The sequence below is a fragment of the Bos mutus genome, chromosome 6, assembly GCF_027580195.1.
Source record: "Bos mutus isolate GX-2022 chromosome 6, NWIPB_WYAK_1.1, whole genome shotgun sequence".
Classification (NCBI taxonomy): domain Eukaryota; kingdom Metazoa; phylum Chordata; class Mammalia; order Artiodactyla; family Bovidae; genus Bos; species Bos mutus.
Window position 1 is genome coordinate 110,453,485 of NC_091622.1, and position 14,271 is coordinate 110,467,755.

General features: G+C 45.5%; 1 protein-coding gene across 1 annotated transcript in view; it reads left to right on the plus strand.

Annotated features, from left to right (window-relative positions):
* Nucleotides 1-14,271, plus strand: part of CC2D2A (coiled-coil and C2 domain containing 2A) — a 131,304-nt gene that overhangs the window by 81,194 nt on the left and 35,839 nt on the right. The window contains 5 exon segments of the mRNA XM_070372718.1: nucleotides 2,495-2,633; nucleotides 4,578-4,781; nucleotides 7,471-7,563; nucleotides 9,921-10,012; nucleotides 13,706-13,873. Coding sequence (XP_070228819.1) covers nucleotides 2,495-2,633; nucleotides 4,578-4,781; nucleotides 7,471-7,563; nucleotides 9,921-10,012; nucleotides 13,706-13,873 — 696 coding nt within the window.

Sequence of the window (14,271 nt, forward strand, 5' to 3'; positions counted from 1 at the left end):
CTCAGTCAGAGATCACTGTAAAATATGACTGATGTAGAAACTTCTGGGTATATGAAAGGCCCTATTCTCAGTCCCCTTCCTTGATTGTTAGCTGTCGGTTTCACTCAGAACAGCAGGAAGGGACTCACTCCAGACGGACAGGCCACCCCTCTTAGTGGTTGATGCCCATCCAGGCAGCCTGGACTGTGGAGCCAGGTGCCTGGGTTCCAGTCTTGCTTCTGTCGCTCCCCAGTAGATGTGTCTTGAGTGGATCATCTTACTGCCATGGCCTCAGTAGCCTCCATAAAATGAAAGGACTTACCTTTTCTTTTTTTTTTATTTATTTGGCTGCACCAAGTCCCTGTTGCAGTGTGCAGCATCTTAGTCGTGATGGGATCTAGTTCCCTGCCCAGGGATCGAACCCAGGCCTCTTGCCTTGGGAGCAGGGCGTCTTAACCACTGGACCACCAGGGAAGTCCCAAGAGGACTTATCTTGATCATCAGGAAGATACGTTCCAAGTCACAGGCTGACATTTTCAACATGTGGAAAAACAGCAGAACGGGGCTGGTTTTATTCCCTTTACACCCTCTCCTTCCAATGTAAACACCTGTATCCATGTGATAACAACAATAAGGTCTTTCTCAGCCAGGAGCCTAGCAGCATTTCCAGGGGAGGCTTGTTTATGCCTTTACGTACAAGCCTCCTGTACTTTGTCTCATGGAGTTTCCTGCTGAGGTTAAAGCTCCAGCTCCTCGGGAGAGAAGGGAAAACAGTGTGAGTGACAGGAGACGCAGCCCTGTTAATAAAGGCCCAGCTGAACTGTGGTGACCACCTGGCCCCCTTGGAATTCAGTCATGTCCAAAGTTGGGGCTTAAGTTAGTTGCATAAATGTTCGTTTCTTCTCTTTTATTTTAGCCTCAGCCCCAAGTGGTCCCCAGTTACCTGGGAGGTGAGACCTTCCCGGCATCCTACACCAGGTGCCCTGGTCTGGATCCAGCGACTCAGGACACTGGTGTGCTGGGCACAGTTGCAGAAATGCAGGGTCACATTTGCATTCCTTCTATTTATGCTTCTTTTTCCCCCAGATGTACTGAGATCTCATTGACATGTAAAACTGTGTAAGTTTAACGTGTACCACATAATGATTTGATATTCTAGATATTGCAAAATGATTTTCACAATAAGTTTGGGTAACATCCATTGACACACATAATTACAGATTTTCCCCCCCTTGGGATGAGAAATTTTAAGAGCTACTCTCTTAACAATTTCCAAGTGTACAATAGAGTATTATTAGCTACACTCATATAATCATACATAGGTTGAAGGCAGGAGGAGTAGGGGGTGGCAGAGGATGAGATGGTTAGATAGCATCACCAAACTCACTGGACATGAATGTGAGCTAACTCCGGAAGATGGTGATGGACAGGGAAGCCTGGGGTCCCACAGTCCATTGGGTCACAAAGAGATGGACACGACTGAGCAACCAAACAACAGCAACAGCTACGGTCACCATGCTGTACATTAGAGTCCCAGAACCTATTCATCTTACAACCGGAAGTTTGTACTCTGGAATGGTTTCATCCATTTATCCACCCCCCTGAGCTCTGGCTCCACCAGTCTTTTCTCCGTTTCTACATGTTTGGTTATTTTAGATTCCACGTCAAAGTGAGATCGTCTCACTTAGCATGATGACTCAGTGTCCATCCATGTTGTTGCAAATGGCAGGATTTCCTTCTTTGATGACTGAATTATATATATATATATACACACAGATCACATTTTACTTATCCATGTGTCCACTGACGGACACTTGGGTGGTCTCCATGTCTTTTTATAACTGTTACTGTTATAACTAATACTGCTAAACATGGGGTGCAGAGACCTCCCCAGGACACTGATTTTGTTTACTTTGGATGTATCCCCAGAAGCCAGATTGCAGGAGCATGTGCTTGCTCTACTTTTAACTTCCTGAGCCTCCATACTGTTTTTCACGGTGGCTGCACCAACTTCCGTTCCCACAACAGTGCACAAGGAATTCCCCTCTCACATGCTTGCCAGCACTTGTTATTGCTTGCCTTTTATGACAGCCGTTCTGACAAGTGTGAGGTGACATTTCATTGTGGTTTTGATTTGCATTTCCCTGATCATTGAGCATCTTTTCATGTGTCTATTGGCCATTTGTATGTCTTTGGAAAAATGTCCATTCAGATCCTTTGCCCATTTGTTAATCAGATTGTTTTGTCACCATTGAGTTGAATGAGTTCCTTATATTTTTTGGATGTTTTTACACCTCATTAGACACATGCTTTGAAAATATTTTCTGCCACCATTCGTGCTTTTTTTACCCTTATAATGTGTTTAATAGAAACTATCAGGTAAGGAAAAATGGCAGAAGTCCTTCCTACAATCAGACTTTCCTTCGCAGAGCAGGGCGGACCCTGCAGTTCTGTGGTCCTGATGCAGACTGCTCTGTGAGGAAGTCTGTCTCAAGGAATCAACTTCTGTTTTCAGCGCTTTGAAGAGAGCAGATGCCATCTCTTCTATCGGCACGTCAGGACTAACAGACATGAAGAAGTTGGCCAAGTGGGCAGCAGAGTCCAAGCTTGACCCCAACGACCCCAGCAATGGCCCCCTGATGCAGCTGATCTCGGTAACGTGGCAGGAGACATGGGCACACACCACTTCTCCCCTCGGTGTGGAAACCAAAGGGCAGGGCTTTTTACACAGGTCGTCTTTCACACTACGTTCTCTTGCGCCGGAGTGTGTGAGAACGTGAGGGCTGGGTTAGCTCTGCACCTACTGACTGTGTGAGCAAGACAAACGTGGTCCGAAGCCCGTGATGCCCTCACAGTGTTGTTGGGAAGAAATGGGCTGCTGGTGTCAGCCTCTAGCTGTCCACACTCAGCATGCAGGAAGCACCAGATACTGCTGAGGTTACGGGGCTTCCCAGGTGGCGCCAGTGGTAAAGAACCCTAAATGGTAATCTAATCGTCCAACCAGAAAATGAGCAAAACCACCATTTCTGAAGACACCCCAGTACAGGAGAAATAAGCAATGCAGGTTCGATCCCTGGGTTGGGAAGATGCCCTGGAGAATCAAATGGCTATCCACTCCAGTATTCTTGCCTGGAGAATCCCATGGGCAGAGGAACGTAGCCCACGGAGGGCTACAGACCATGGGATCACAAAGAGTCGGACACAACTGAGTGACTAAACACTTGGTCCCCTTGATGTTTCTTCTTTTTAACCATTTGCCTCCCAGAGAAGCACAAAACACAGGGCTTGCTTTCCTGTTTCTGTTGCTCAGTCATGTCCGACTCTTTGCGACCCCATGGACTGCAGCACACCAGGCTTCCCTGTCCTTCACCATCTCCCGGAGTTTACTCAAGCTCATGTCCATTGAGTCGGTGATGCCATCCAACCACCTCATCCTTGCCTTCCTGACTAGCCCCTTTTATGAACCAGGATTGTCACCGCAGGATCACCTTTCCCATTGCAAAGCCCCAGCGGATCTCTGCTCCCAGAATCTCTCTCTGCAGGTCAAGGCTGCAGCTGACAAAGCTCCCAGCAGAGGAGTAAACGGACACCGGGGCAGAGTGCAGCCCAGACCTGCTCATCCTCTCAGGGTTGCTGAAGCTGTACTGTCTACGCTGGTGCCTGGGTCCATCTCTGGTTCACTTGTCCTCACAACCAAAGCCACAGAGTGGCGTCCAGGAACAAGACAACAAGGCCCTGGAGCCAAGTGAAGCTGGCTGACTGGGGCCCTTATTTATGTCCATAGATATAGTCTAAAAACTATATTTTAAAAATGTTTTAGTCGCTAAGTAGTGTCTGAATCTTTGCGACCCCATTTACTGTAGCCTGCCAGGCTCCTCTGTCCTTGGGATTCTCCAGGCAAGAATACTGGGTGGATTGCCATTTCCTTCTTCGGGGGATCTTTCTGACTCAAGGATTGAACCCAGGTCCCCTGCATTGTAGGCAGATTCTTTACCAACTGAGCTACAAGGTTTTAAAAATACATTTAAATGTATATTTTATATATATTATGTATATGAATAATCTTATTTGCAGTGCTGTGTGCTCAGTCGCTCAGTCATGTCTGACTCTTTGTGACCCCCATGGACTGTAGCCCACCAGGTTCTCTGTCCATGGGATTTCCCAGGCAAGAATACTGAGTGGGTTGCCATTTCCTTCTCCAGGGGACCTTTCTGACCCAGGGATCGAACCTGAGTCTCCTGTGTATTTTTTGGAGTAGGCGTTTGGTAACACACTGATATAATTGACTCATTTATCAGTCTGTTATATTTTCATAACACCTATTAAGGGAACATGCATACCAGACATGAACCGTTTACTTTTTATTTCTCTGGAAAAAATGATTTATGGTACTTTTAATAACTATTCAATGAAGATAATAGCATCTCCCTCATTGCCATTATATTTGACTGTGTTTTCTCTTCAAATGAAATAGTGGATGTTTCAAGTATATCCAAAACTGTTCAACATTCAACATCATTCCCAAGAAGCTCAGTGCCAAGTTTCCTTGGGTGAAATCTGCCTGTCACCTAGAGCTTTGTATTTCCTGGTTTTTATAGGTTGCTACCAGTGGTGAATCCTACATCCCTGATTTCTTCCGACTCGAACAGCTACAACAGGAATTTAACTTTGTTTCGGATGAGGAATTAAATAGATCCAAACGATTCAGGCTGCTGCTTCTTAGAAGCCAGGAGGTGCCAGAGTTCCGACATTATAAGCAAATTCCACTGTATGACCGAGAAATTATGGAAAAAGTATTTCAGGTAAGAGATTGCCTTAGAGGGGTTAATAAAATAATGAAATATTTACTGTTCCATTTTGTATACTATTATATATATGTAGGTGTCCTTGTGGTGTTCTCAGTAGCAATATTGGTTTCTTCTTTATTGCACTTTACATAGCCTTTTCATTATTTTTCTTGAATCCAATGTTTAAATCATCTCTTTGTCTCAGTCTAATGACATCTAAACTAGGAAAAATTAGTGTCATAGGGCTGAAGAATCTCTTCAGTGTTAGTGTGGCAAACAGTCCTGCCTGGCTTAGTCAGGAATTCGATGCCCTTTTTTTTCAAATTAATTTATTTACTTAAATGGCTGCATCGGTCTCGTTGCGGCCCGCAGGATCTTCGTTGCATCACGAGGCATCTTTGCTTGCACTGCACAGACTCTCTAGTTGTGGCTTGCGGGCTTAGTGGCTCACATGTGGGATCTTAGTTTCCCGACCAGGGTTCAAACCCACGTCACCTTCGTTGCAAGGCCGATTCTTAACCACTGGACCACCAGGGAAGTCCCTCAATGCCATTTTAACCCAGTAAGTATTTACGAAGCACAAAGCACAGCGGTAAGCGCCGCTTGGAAGATAGATGGGTAGGATTTGAACAGCCTGGGTGAAGGGGTAGGAAGTGGGGAACAGGTCTGGTCAGCATGCTGCAGGCAGCTGGAGACAGAAAGCCTTGGGGGAGGTTGGAGTGGGGCAGGGAGCCTTTGAGGAGTTACAGGGAACAGGCCTGTGTAGGGGGGGCGGGCCAGGGAAAGCTGGACAAGTTTATGTTTGATGAGGTAAAGAAATAGCCACTAGAAATTAATATCAGTATGACTTCTTTTGTTTGTTTGTTTTCACTGCCATTACTCTAGGAGGTGGATCCCAAAAGATATTGCTGCAATTTATATCAAAGAATATTCTGCTTTACATTTTTCTCTAAGAGTTTTATAGAGTGTGGCCTTACATTTAGGTCTTTCATCAAAAGCAGTATGATTTTTCATGCAGAAATTATTTTTAGAGAGATGTTTTTGGTTACTTGGTTCTTCTTTGTTATCAGTTTGGACTTGTGATTATAAGTGATGAAAACCCAATTTGAACCAGCTCCTGTACCGGGGGAATTTATGAGATGATGAAATCACAAAATCAAGTTAAGCGTCTAAGACATCTGAATGACAGGAGCTCGTCTGCCCCTCAGAGCCACCCAAGGAGTACCAGGCTCCTTCTCCTTCCTGTGGGGGCTTCACGTGGTATGGTGGCCTCATTTTCCCCCATTTCAGACAGATTTCTCTGCTTGATCATTTGGCCACCAGTATCACCCAAGTTCATACCTAGGAGCCTCAGCCAGGAGGGAGAGGTGTGTCCTCTTGTCCCAAGTATAACAATCTTGGGGACAGGGTCTTCCCTGGTGTCCAGTGGATAAGAATCTCCTTTGCAAGGCAGGGGATGAGGGTTTGATCCCTGGTCGGGGAACTGAGATCTCACATGCCACAACAAAGACTCCATGTTTTGCAACTAAGACCTGATAATAAATAAATATTTTTATGCAGCCAAATAGTAAATAAATATTTTTTTAAAAAAGAAAACCATCTTGAAGACAGCTCTTAAGAAGAGCTAGAGAAGGACTGAAGGAGATCATGGCAGCTTCCTGGGGCCCACATGGAATTTTCTTGATAGAAAAAGAGGAAAGTACAGCTGCCTAGGAAAAGAAAGCCAAAGGCACCCACTACTCTTCTCCAAGTAGGTGACCCAGGTCAACTGCAACCAGTTACTAACAACTAAGATGTTAGGTGCTCTTTTTGTAATTGCTTTACTTGAAATAGACAAAAATGAAGAGTCCGACATGACTGAGCAACTGAACTGAACTGAACTGAACTTGGCTAAGCCATTTAGGTGAGCTTAGTATCTTGATCTACAGTGACTTGATTCTCTCTATGGCCTCAATTTCTTTCTGCGTGAACTCTGTAACTTGTAAAAAACAAATATCATGTATTATACAAGGAATTTAGAAAAATGGTACTGACAACCTACTTGCAGGGCAGGAATAGAGACGCAGATCTAGAGAATGGACTCCGGACACAGAGGGGTGAATTGAGAGCGTAGATAGCTAATGGGAAGCTGCTACAAAGAACAGGAAACTCAGTTTGATGCTCTGTGATGACCTGGAAGGATGAGATCCTGAGTGGGGGGAACGCTCAAAAGGGAGGGAATATATGCATACATATAGCTGACTCACATTGTTGTACAGCAGAAACCAACACAAACTGCAAAGCAATTATACTCTAATTTTTAAACAAAACTTTTAAAAAGCATTGTAACTTGTAACTACTTGTAAAGCAGTTCAATCAACTGTTTCCAAATCCTGGATGCTGCATCAAAGATCAACTCTGAACCTGAAGTTCAGAGGGAAGTAGAAGGAAGATTTAGAACCACAATTTGTGACTTAAACTACACATGACGAATAATTCTCTAATCTGGACTGTAGCTGCCATGGAATTTTCCAGGCAAGAATACTGGAGTGGGTTGCCATGCCTTTCTCCAGGGGATCTTCCTGACCTAGGAATTGAACCCTGGTCTCCTGCACTGTAGACAGATTCTTTACTGTCTGAGCTACCAGGAAAGCCCAATTTCAAAAAAGGCATGAGAGTACCAGTATTTTAAAATCATAGAAGTATTGTTTCCTTTTAATTTTAGGACTATGAGAAACGGTTACGAGACAGAAATGTAATCGAAACCAAGGACCACATAGACACCCACAGGGCCACAGTAGCAAAGTACCTCCAGCAGGTAAGGAAAATCATTTCAAACAGTCCTCGTAGGGGACAAACAGGCAGCATCCTGGTGTTGGAGAAGGGGGGTCTTTATCCTCAACCCTTGTTGGCTTATTTTCTCATGATCGTTGTTGCTGTTGTTCGACTCTATTACAACCCTATAGACTGTAGCCCACCAGGCTCCTCTGTCCGTGGGATTTCCCAGGCAAGAATAACTGGAGTGGGTTGCCATTTCCTTGTTAGGGAGTCCCTCAAAGAATATTCTAAACTGAAAAATTCTAGGGTCACAATGGCAACATGAATAACCTCTCTCTTCCTTTTAAGACTAGACATAAAGTCACTTATCCTATAGTAGTCTGCAATCCTTTATGGCTTGCCAGGATCCTCTGTCCATGGGATTGTTCAGGCAAGAATACTGGAGTGGGTTGCCATTTCCTTCTCCAAGGGATCTTCCCAACCAGGGATCAAACCCACATCTGCATTGGCAGGTGGGTTCTTTACCACTGAGCCACCAGGGAAGCCCTCCTCATTCTTACAGATATAAAATTGATTAGCAACTATCTTCATCTTTGTAACATAATTACTTGGTTCTCCTTTGTATTAGCTTGGATTCATGATTGTAAGTGATAAAAAGTCCAGTTTGAACTAGCTCAGGCACCAAAGGGAATGTATTCAGTGAGGAAACACTGAAACCTCTAAGATTGGTCTCAGTTTATCATCAGTGGTTATCTTGAGGGGTATGATTACAAGGCACTTACTTTCTAAATCATGATTTTTTAAAAAAAATATTTGAATGTTTGCTGTGCAAAAACTTCCAAATTTGATTCGATCCCATTTGCTTACTTTTGTTTTTATTTCTATTGCCTCGGAAGACTAACTAAATATAGAATTACCATATGAATGTGTGCATCTTACTACCTTGGTAATAAAAAAGTTTTATAAACCACATACTCACTGCCCTTCTGCACTAGAAAATGAAAGTACTCTTTTGTCCTTCCTTTAATTAATTTAACTTGTAAGAAGTGCTACAATAACTACAGTACATTTTCCTCAGCCAGTTAATCTACCCTTTAGGTTTTGTATACAAAAATAATGTATGACATTTAAGAGCGCCTCCATTTAAAAAATAATTAGGAACTAAATCACTCTGAGTAGGGGAAGAACTTAGTTGTGAAGTGTGTGTGCTTCGAAGGGTGTTAGTCACTCAGTTGTGTCCAACTCATTGAACTTAGTTGTGAAGTGTGTGTGCTTCGAAGGGTGTTAGTCACTCAGTTGTGTCCAACTCATTGAACTTAGTTGTGAAGTGTGTGTGCTTCGAAGTGTGTTAGTCACTCAGTTGTGTCCAACTCATTGAACTTAGTTGTGAAGTGTGTGTGCTTCGAAGGGTGTTAGTCACTCAGTTGTGTCCAACTCATTGAACTTAGTTGTGAAGTGTGTGTGCTTCGAAGGGTGTTAGTCACTCAGTTGTGTCCAACTCACTGTGACCCCATGAACTCGAGCCCGCCAAGTTCCTCTGTCCGTGGAATTCTCCAGGCAAGAATATTGGGATGGGTAGCCATTCCACTCTCCAGGGGATCTTCCTGACCCGGGGGTGAAACCCAGGCCTCCTGCACTGCAGGCAGATTCTTTACAGTTTGGCGCACCAGGGAAGCCAAAGGTGAAAGCTTTAGTCCCTCAGTTGTGTCCGACTCTTTGTGACCCCGTGGACTGTAGCCCGCCAGGCTCCTCTGTCTATGGTACTTTCCAGGCAAGAATACCGGAGTGAATATCCATTCCCTTCTTCAGGGGGTCTTCCCGACCCAGGGGTCAAACCCAGGTCTCCTGCACTGCAGGCAGATTCTTAACCATCTGAGCTGCCAGGGAAGCCCTCGTGTGTTTCAAGACAGGTCCTGTTTTCTGTAGTTGTTCATTCATTTTTGTTGTTGTTCAGTTGCCACGTTGTGTCTGACTTTTTCCGATACCATGGACTGCAGCACGCCAGGCCTTCCTGTCCCTCACCGTCTCCCGGAGTTTGCCCAAGTTCCTGTCCGTTGAATCGGTGATGCCATCCAACTATCTCATCCTCTGTCACCCTCTTCTCCTTCTGCCTTCAGTCTTTCCCAGCATCAGGGTCTTTTCCAAAGAGTCATTCATTCATCCAGCTAAATTTTCTGCCAGGAATTTGTCCAGATCCTGACAATATAGCAGTGAACAAAATAGAACGCCCCTGCCTTAGGGAGCTTACGTTAGCAAGGAAAGTTGGTTGATTTACCGTAGGAAGGGGTCAGAGCTGTGATGGATTGTGAAAGTGCCACCACACCGCAGTGACTTTCGAGCAGAGAATGGTGCAGGTCAGCAAACAAGAACATTTAAATAAGTCTTTCTCTCCCTCAGGTTAGAGAATCAGTGATAAATCGTTTCCTCATTGCGAAACACCATTTTCTTCTTTCGGATTTGGTAGTAGAAGAAGAAGTTCCCAATATCAGGTAAAAAAAAAAAAATCTTGTTATTTCTTGTAAAAATTATTTGTATTGTATTATATTAAATATTCCCTGTGAATGTAAGATTTCTATCATGGTATGGTATGCATTTGGCCCCCTAACAGTACTGGAAACTGGTAAAGCCTGATGAACGCCTGATGTCACATTTTGGGGGGGATTCTGTTAGCACGAGTATCACGAGACCCTCTCCATCACATTCCAGTGGACCCCATCTCACCTCCCATCACCCCCAAGGGCACTTCCCCAGCCTTGGCCATCTTCTCATTCCAGTCACATGAAATGTGACAGCATCCTTTCCAGCACATCGTCCTCCTGCCTTCATCACCTCCCTGGGCCAAGATCTCCCTCACTCCCCCGTCACAGGGCAGTGGGGTGGCCGAGAATTATCCCGCTGAGATTCTGAGTGGCAGGGAGAGGCCTGGTTCCAGCACTGCTGCTGGGAGGCACAGAGCTGCCCTGTGTTTGGTGGCGGGTGGGCAGCAGGGGAAAGTGGATATTTACATAGAAGTTGGGAATTGACTCTATTTGTTTGCTAAATCGTCTCCCTGTCATTTAAAATAATTCTCAAATGGTCTCAAGTCGAGGCGGATGCATGAAAGATGAAAGAGAACTTTCTATATTGGTGGGCTTGCACAGTCCATTGACTTAATGACCCTTCCTGTGGTTAAATCTCTTGGTCTCCTGAAAGGGCTTCCCCGGTGGCTCAGCTGGTAAAGAATCTGCCTGAAATGTGGGAGACCTGGGTTTGATCCCTGGGTTGGGAAGATCCCCTGGAGAAGGGAAAAGCTACCCACTCCAGTATTCTGGCCTGGAGAATTCTGTAGAGTGTATAATCCACGGGGTTGCAAAGAGTTTTTGTGCAAACTCACAAAAAGTCTTTGGACATATGTCACAAAGTTATTGGACACAACAGATGGTCTCCTGAAAAGGTTATTTCCTATGCATGGACTTCCTCTCTGCCACCCAGCTGGCAAGGAGACAAAAAACTGGTGCAATCCATGGGAGCCCCTTTTCCTGGCTTTGCCTCCATCCTCATACAGAAGGGAGGCTGTGCCCACAGAAAATTCATGCAAAGTGAAAGTGAAGTTGCTCAGTCATATCCGACTCTTTGCGACCCCATGGACTATAGCCTACCAGGTTCCACCATCCATGGGATTGTCCAGGCAAGAATACTGGAGTGGGTTGCCATTTCCTTCTCCAGGAGATCTTCCCGACCCAGGGATTGAACCCAGGTCTCCCGCATTGTAGGCAGACACTTTACCAATCTGAGCCACCAGGGAAGTCCTCTCCATTCCAGGCCCACAGTCCAATCATTGACTGTTTTCTTTTTCAATCATGAAAATTACACTTTAGATGATGATTTTTCATGCTGTTTTCCATTTCTTTTCTTTCTTTTTCTTTTTTCTGCTTTACTTTTCTGCATTAAGTTCTGAAGGCTCAGGGTATGTTCTTTCTTCTTTTCATTTTGGTTTGTTCTTGGCTTTAGATTAAGATATTTCTGTATATAATGGTCCCAGCCACCAAGATGTTCTCATGCTGACTATGGGGACAGCTAAGTCTTGTGACAGGAGATATTCCTCGGGGAGGGAGCAAGTATTGAGGAAAGAAGCGATGTGCTTTGTTACAACCTCCTGGCAAAGGTTTTTCTCTGAGGTTCCCAAGTCTGGGTTAGGCAGGCATCCTGGCAGAGTGATTAAAAAGATGGGCTATAATTTGTGTCAGTGTGGATGGACTTTTGAGGGCATTCCGTTAAATAGGATGAGTCAGAGAAAGATAAGATCTCTGGGATTCTCACATATGTGGAATCTAAAAGAGCCAAACTAATAAGAACAGAGACTAGACTGTTGGTCACACAGGGCTAGGGGCAGGGGGATTGGGGGGATAGTTAAGGGTAGAAGGGTATAAGCCTACAACCAGTAGATAAATAAGTCCTGGAGATCTTATGTACAGCATAGTGATTATCGTCAACAATATAAACTTCAAGGGTGCTAAGAGACTGTATATTAATTGTTCACACCACACACACACACACACACACACAAAAACAATAATTACTTAAAGTGATAGAGGTGTTGGCTAATGCTGCCTACGGTGGTAACCATAATGCCATGTATTAATGTATCAAACACATCTACTGTATACCTTGAACTTATACAGTGTTATATATCAACTGTATCTCACTAAAATTCTAAAATTAAAATGTACGGTAAAACCAAAAAAGACATTTGCAAAAATGTAAAATAGTGTCACTCTCCTCACACTCTTGGTTTTGGGAAAGATAGTTATTTTTTCACAAATTTTACATCACATTGTTATATAATGCGCTTATTCTTGTCCCAAATGAGTTAATGAAAAGATATGTGCAGATATTCAAAGAAAAAGTTGGGCTGTCAAGTCAGGGTGATCTGAGCTTGAACCTCAGCTCCCTCTCCTTCTATTTAGGAGCCTCCAGCAAATTCTATCACCTCTCAGAGCCTCCAGTTTCTTCATATGAAAAATGGGGTAACACCCTTGTAAGGATTAGAAAGAGTATACGTAAGGCCCCTCACACTCTGCTTGAACCGTAGCGGTGCTGGTAAACGGGAGCTCCTCTGTGCTCCCTTAGAAGGCCCTGGGGGGCTCACGGAACCACAGGCCCTGGGAGTCCCTTGGGAGTCATCTCCCTGGGCTGGCACGTGCCTCTTGGAAGGAGGGCTCCAGTCCAGCCAGCTCTTCCGTACTCACAGAGAAGAGCCGCGTGAGCGTTGCCAGCCTGAGGCCAGCTCTGCCCAGCTGGCGTTGCTCTGTGGCTGTCGGGCTTAGCCATTCACATCAGCTTCCCGATACGAAGTCTCTGCTGTGCTCTCTTTAGTCTCTGGGGCAAAATTAAACTCGCTGTTCCCTGGCCCTTCTCATTCATAGACTGTGTTGCTTTCACCTTCCAGGAAGTGTTCATGGGTGTCATCTCAGTGACAGGCAGAGACATAGAGAGGTAGAGAGATCCCCCTGGCCCCCCTCCCCTGCCTTCCTCCTATCTCCATCCCCTCCTTTCTCCAGCAGAATCACCGTGGCATCGTGACCACTGTCATCATCCCAACAGTCACTGTGTTAGGGCATCTGCTAATGCTAGACCCGTACCCAGGGGCTCTGTGTACGTGCCTCGCTTAGTCCTCTCAATAACCCCAAGAGGTAGGTATTAATATTCCATTTTACAGATGATGAAACAGAGACAGCAAGAGGTGAAATGATTTGCCCAAGGTGAGCAGGATGCACTGGCCTGGAAATAGTGGCCCTGAAAAGTGGTAGAACTGCGGTGAAGAGGGTCAACGAGGAAGGTGGAAGGAAGCATTGGGTGTTGCAGGATTGGCAGGAGCAAAAGCGGACAGTTGGCAAGCTCAGGCCACGTTTGAGGGGCTGGGGGATGAGCAAGGCAGAGGGCAAGCAGGAGGTGCAGGGCGGGGCCCAGAACCTGAGTTATCTGCCTCGGATCAGAAGCTGCTAAAATATACGTTCATCATCTACGCAGTAGATCTCTCCCATCTTGGGAGAATCTTTTGACAATTCCCACCCCTCCTCAAAGAGACAAAGAGTTTTTCGGGGGCCCATGAGGGACCTTGGGGCAGAGTGTGGGAAGGTGTCTCGTGAACTTCCCCAGTCTTTCTTTCCCCTAGAGTCCTAACTGTGTTCTGTAATCATTAGCATTTTGGGCCTGAGCCTTTTCAAGCTGGCAGAACAAAAGCGACCACTGAGGCCAAGGAGAAAAGGCCGGAAGAAGGTGACAGCCCAAAACCTGTCCGACGGAGACATAAAGCTGCTGGTGAACATCATCCGGGCTTACGACATTCCGGTGAGGAAGCCAACGGCAAGGTGAGAGCCCTCCAAGCCGGCCTGGGGTGGGAGCTGCGGGACCCCACCTCTTCACAGTGTGTTCACTCTCATCATCAACAGAGTTGTTGCTCTGTGGGGGCTGAGGGGAGGGATGGGGGTGAGGGTGGGTGTTCTTGATGATGTCAGGGCCCCATTAGTTCCAAGTAACAGAACCAAGGTGGCACTAGAGGTAAAGAACCTGCCTGCCAATGCAAGAGACGTGGGTTCGATTCCTGGCTCTGGAAGGTCCCCTGGAGAGGTCATGGCAACCCACTCCTGTCTTCTTGCCTGGAGAATCCCATGGACAGAGGAGCCTGGTGGGCTACAGTCCATGGGACTACAGAGAGTCAGACATGACTGAGCAACTGTGCACAGCACAGCACAACAGAACCAAATCA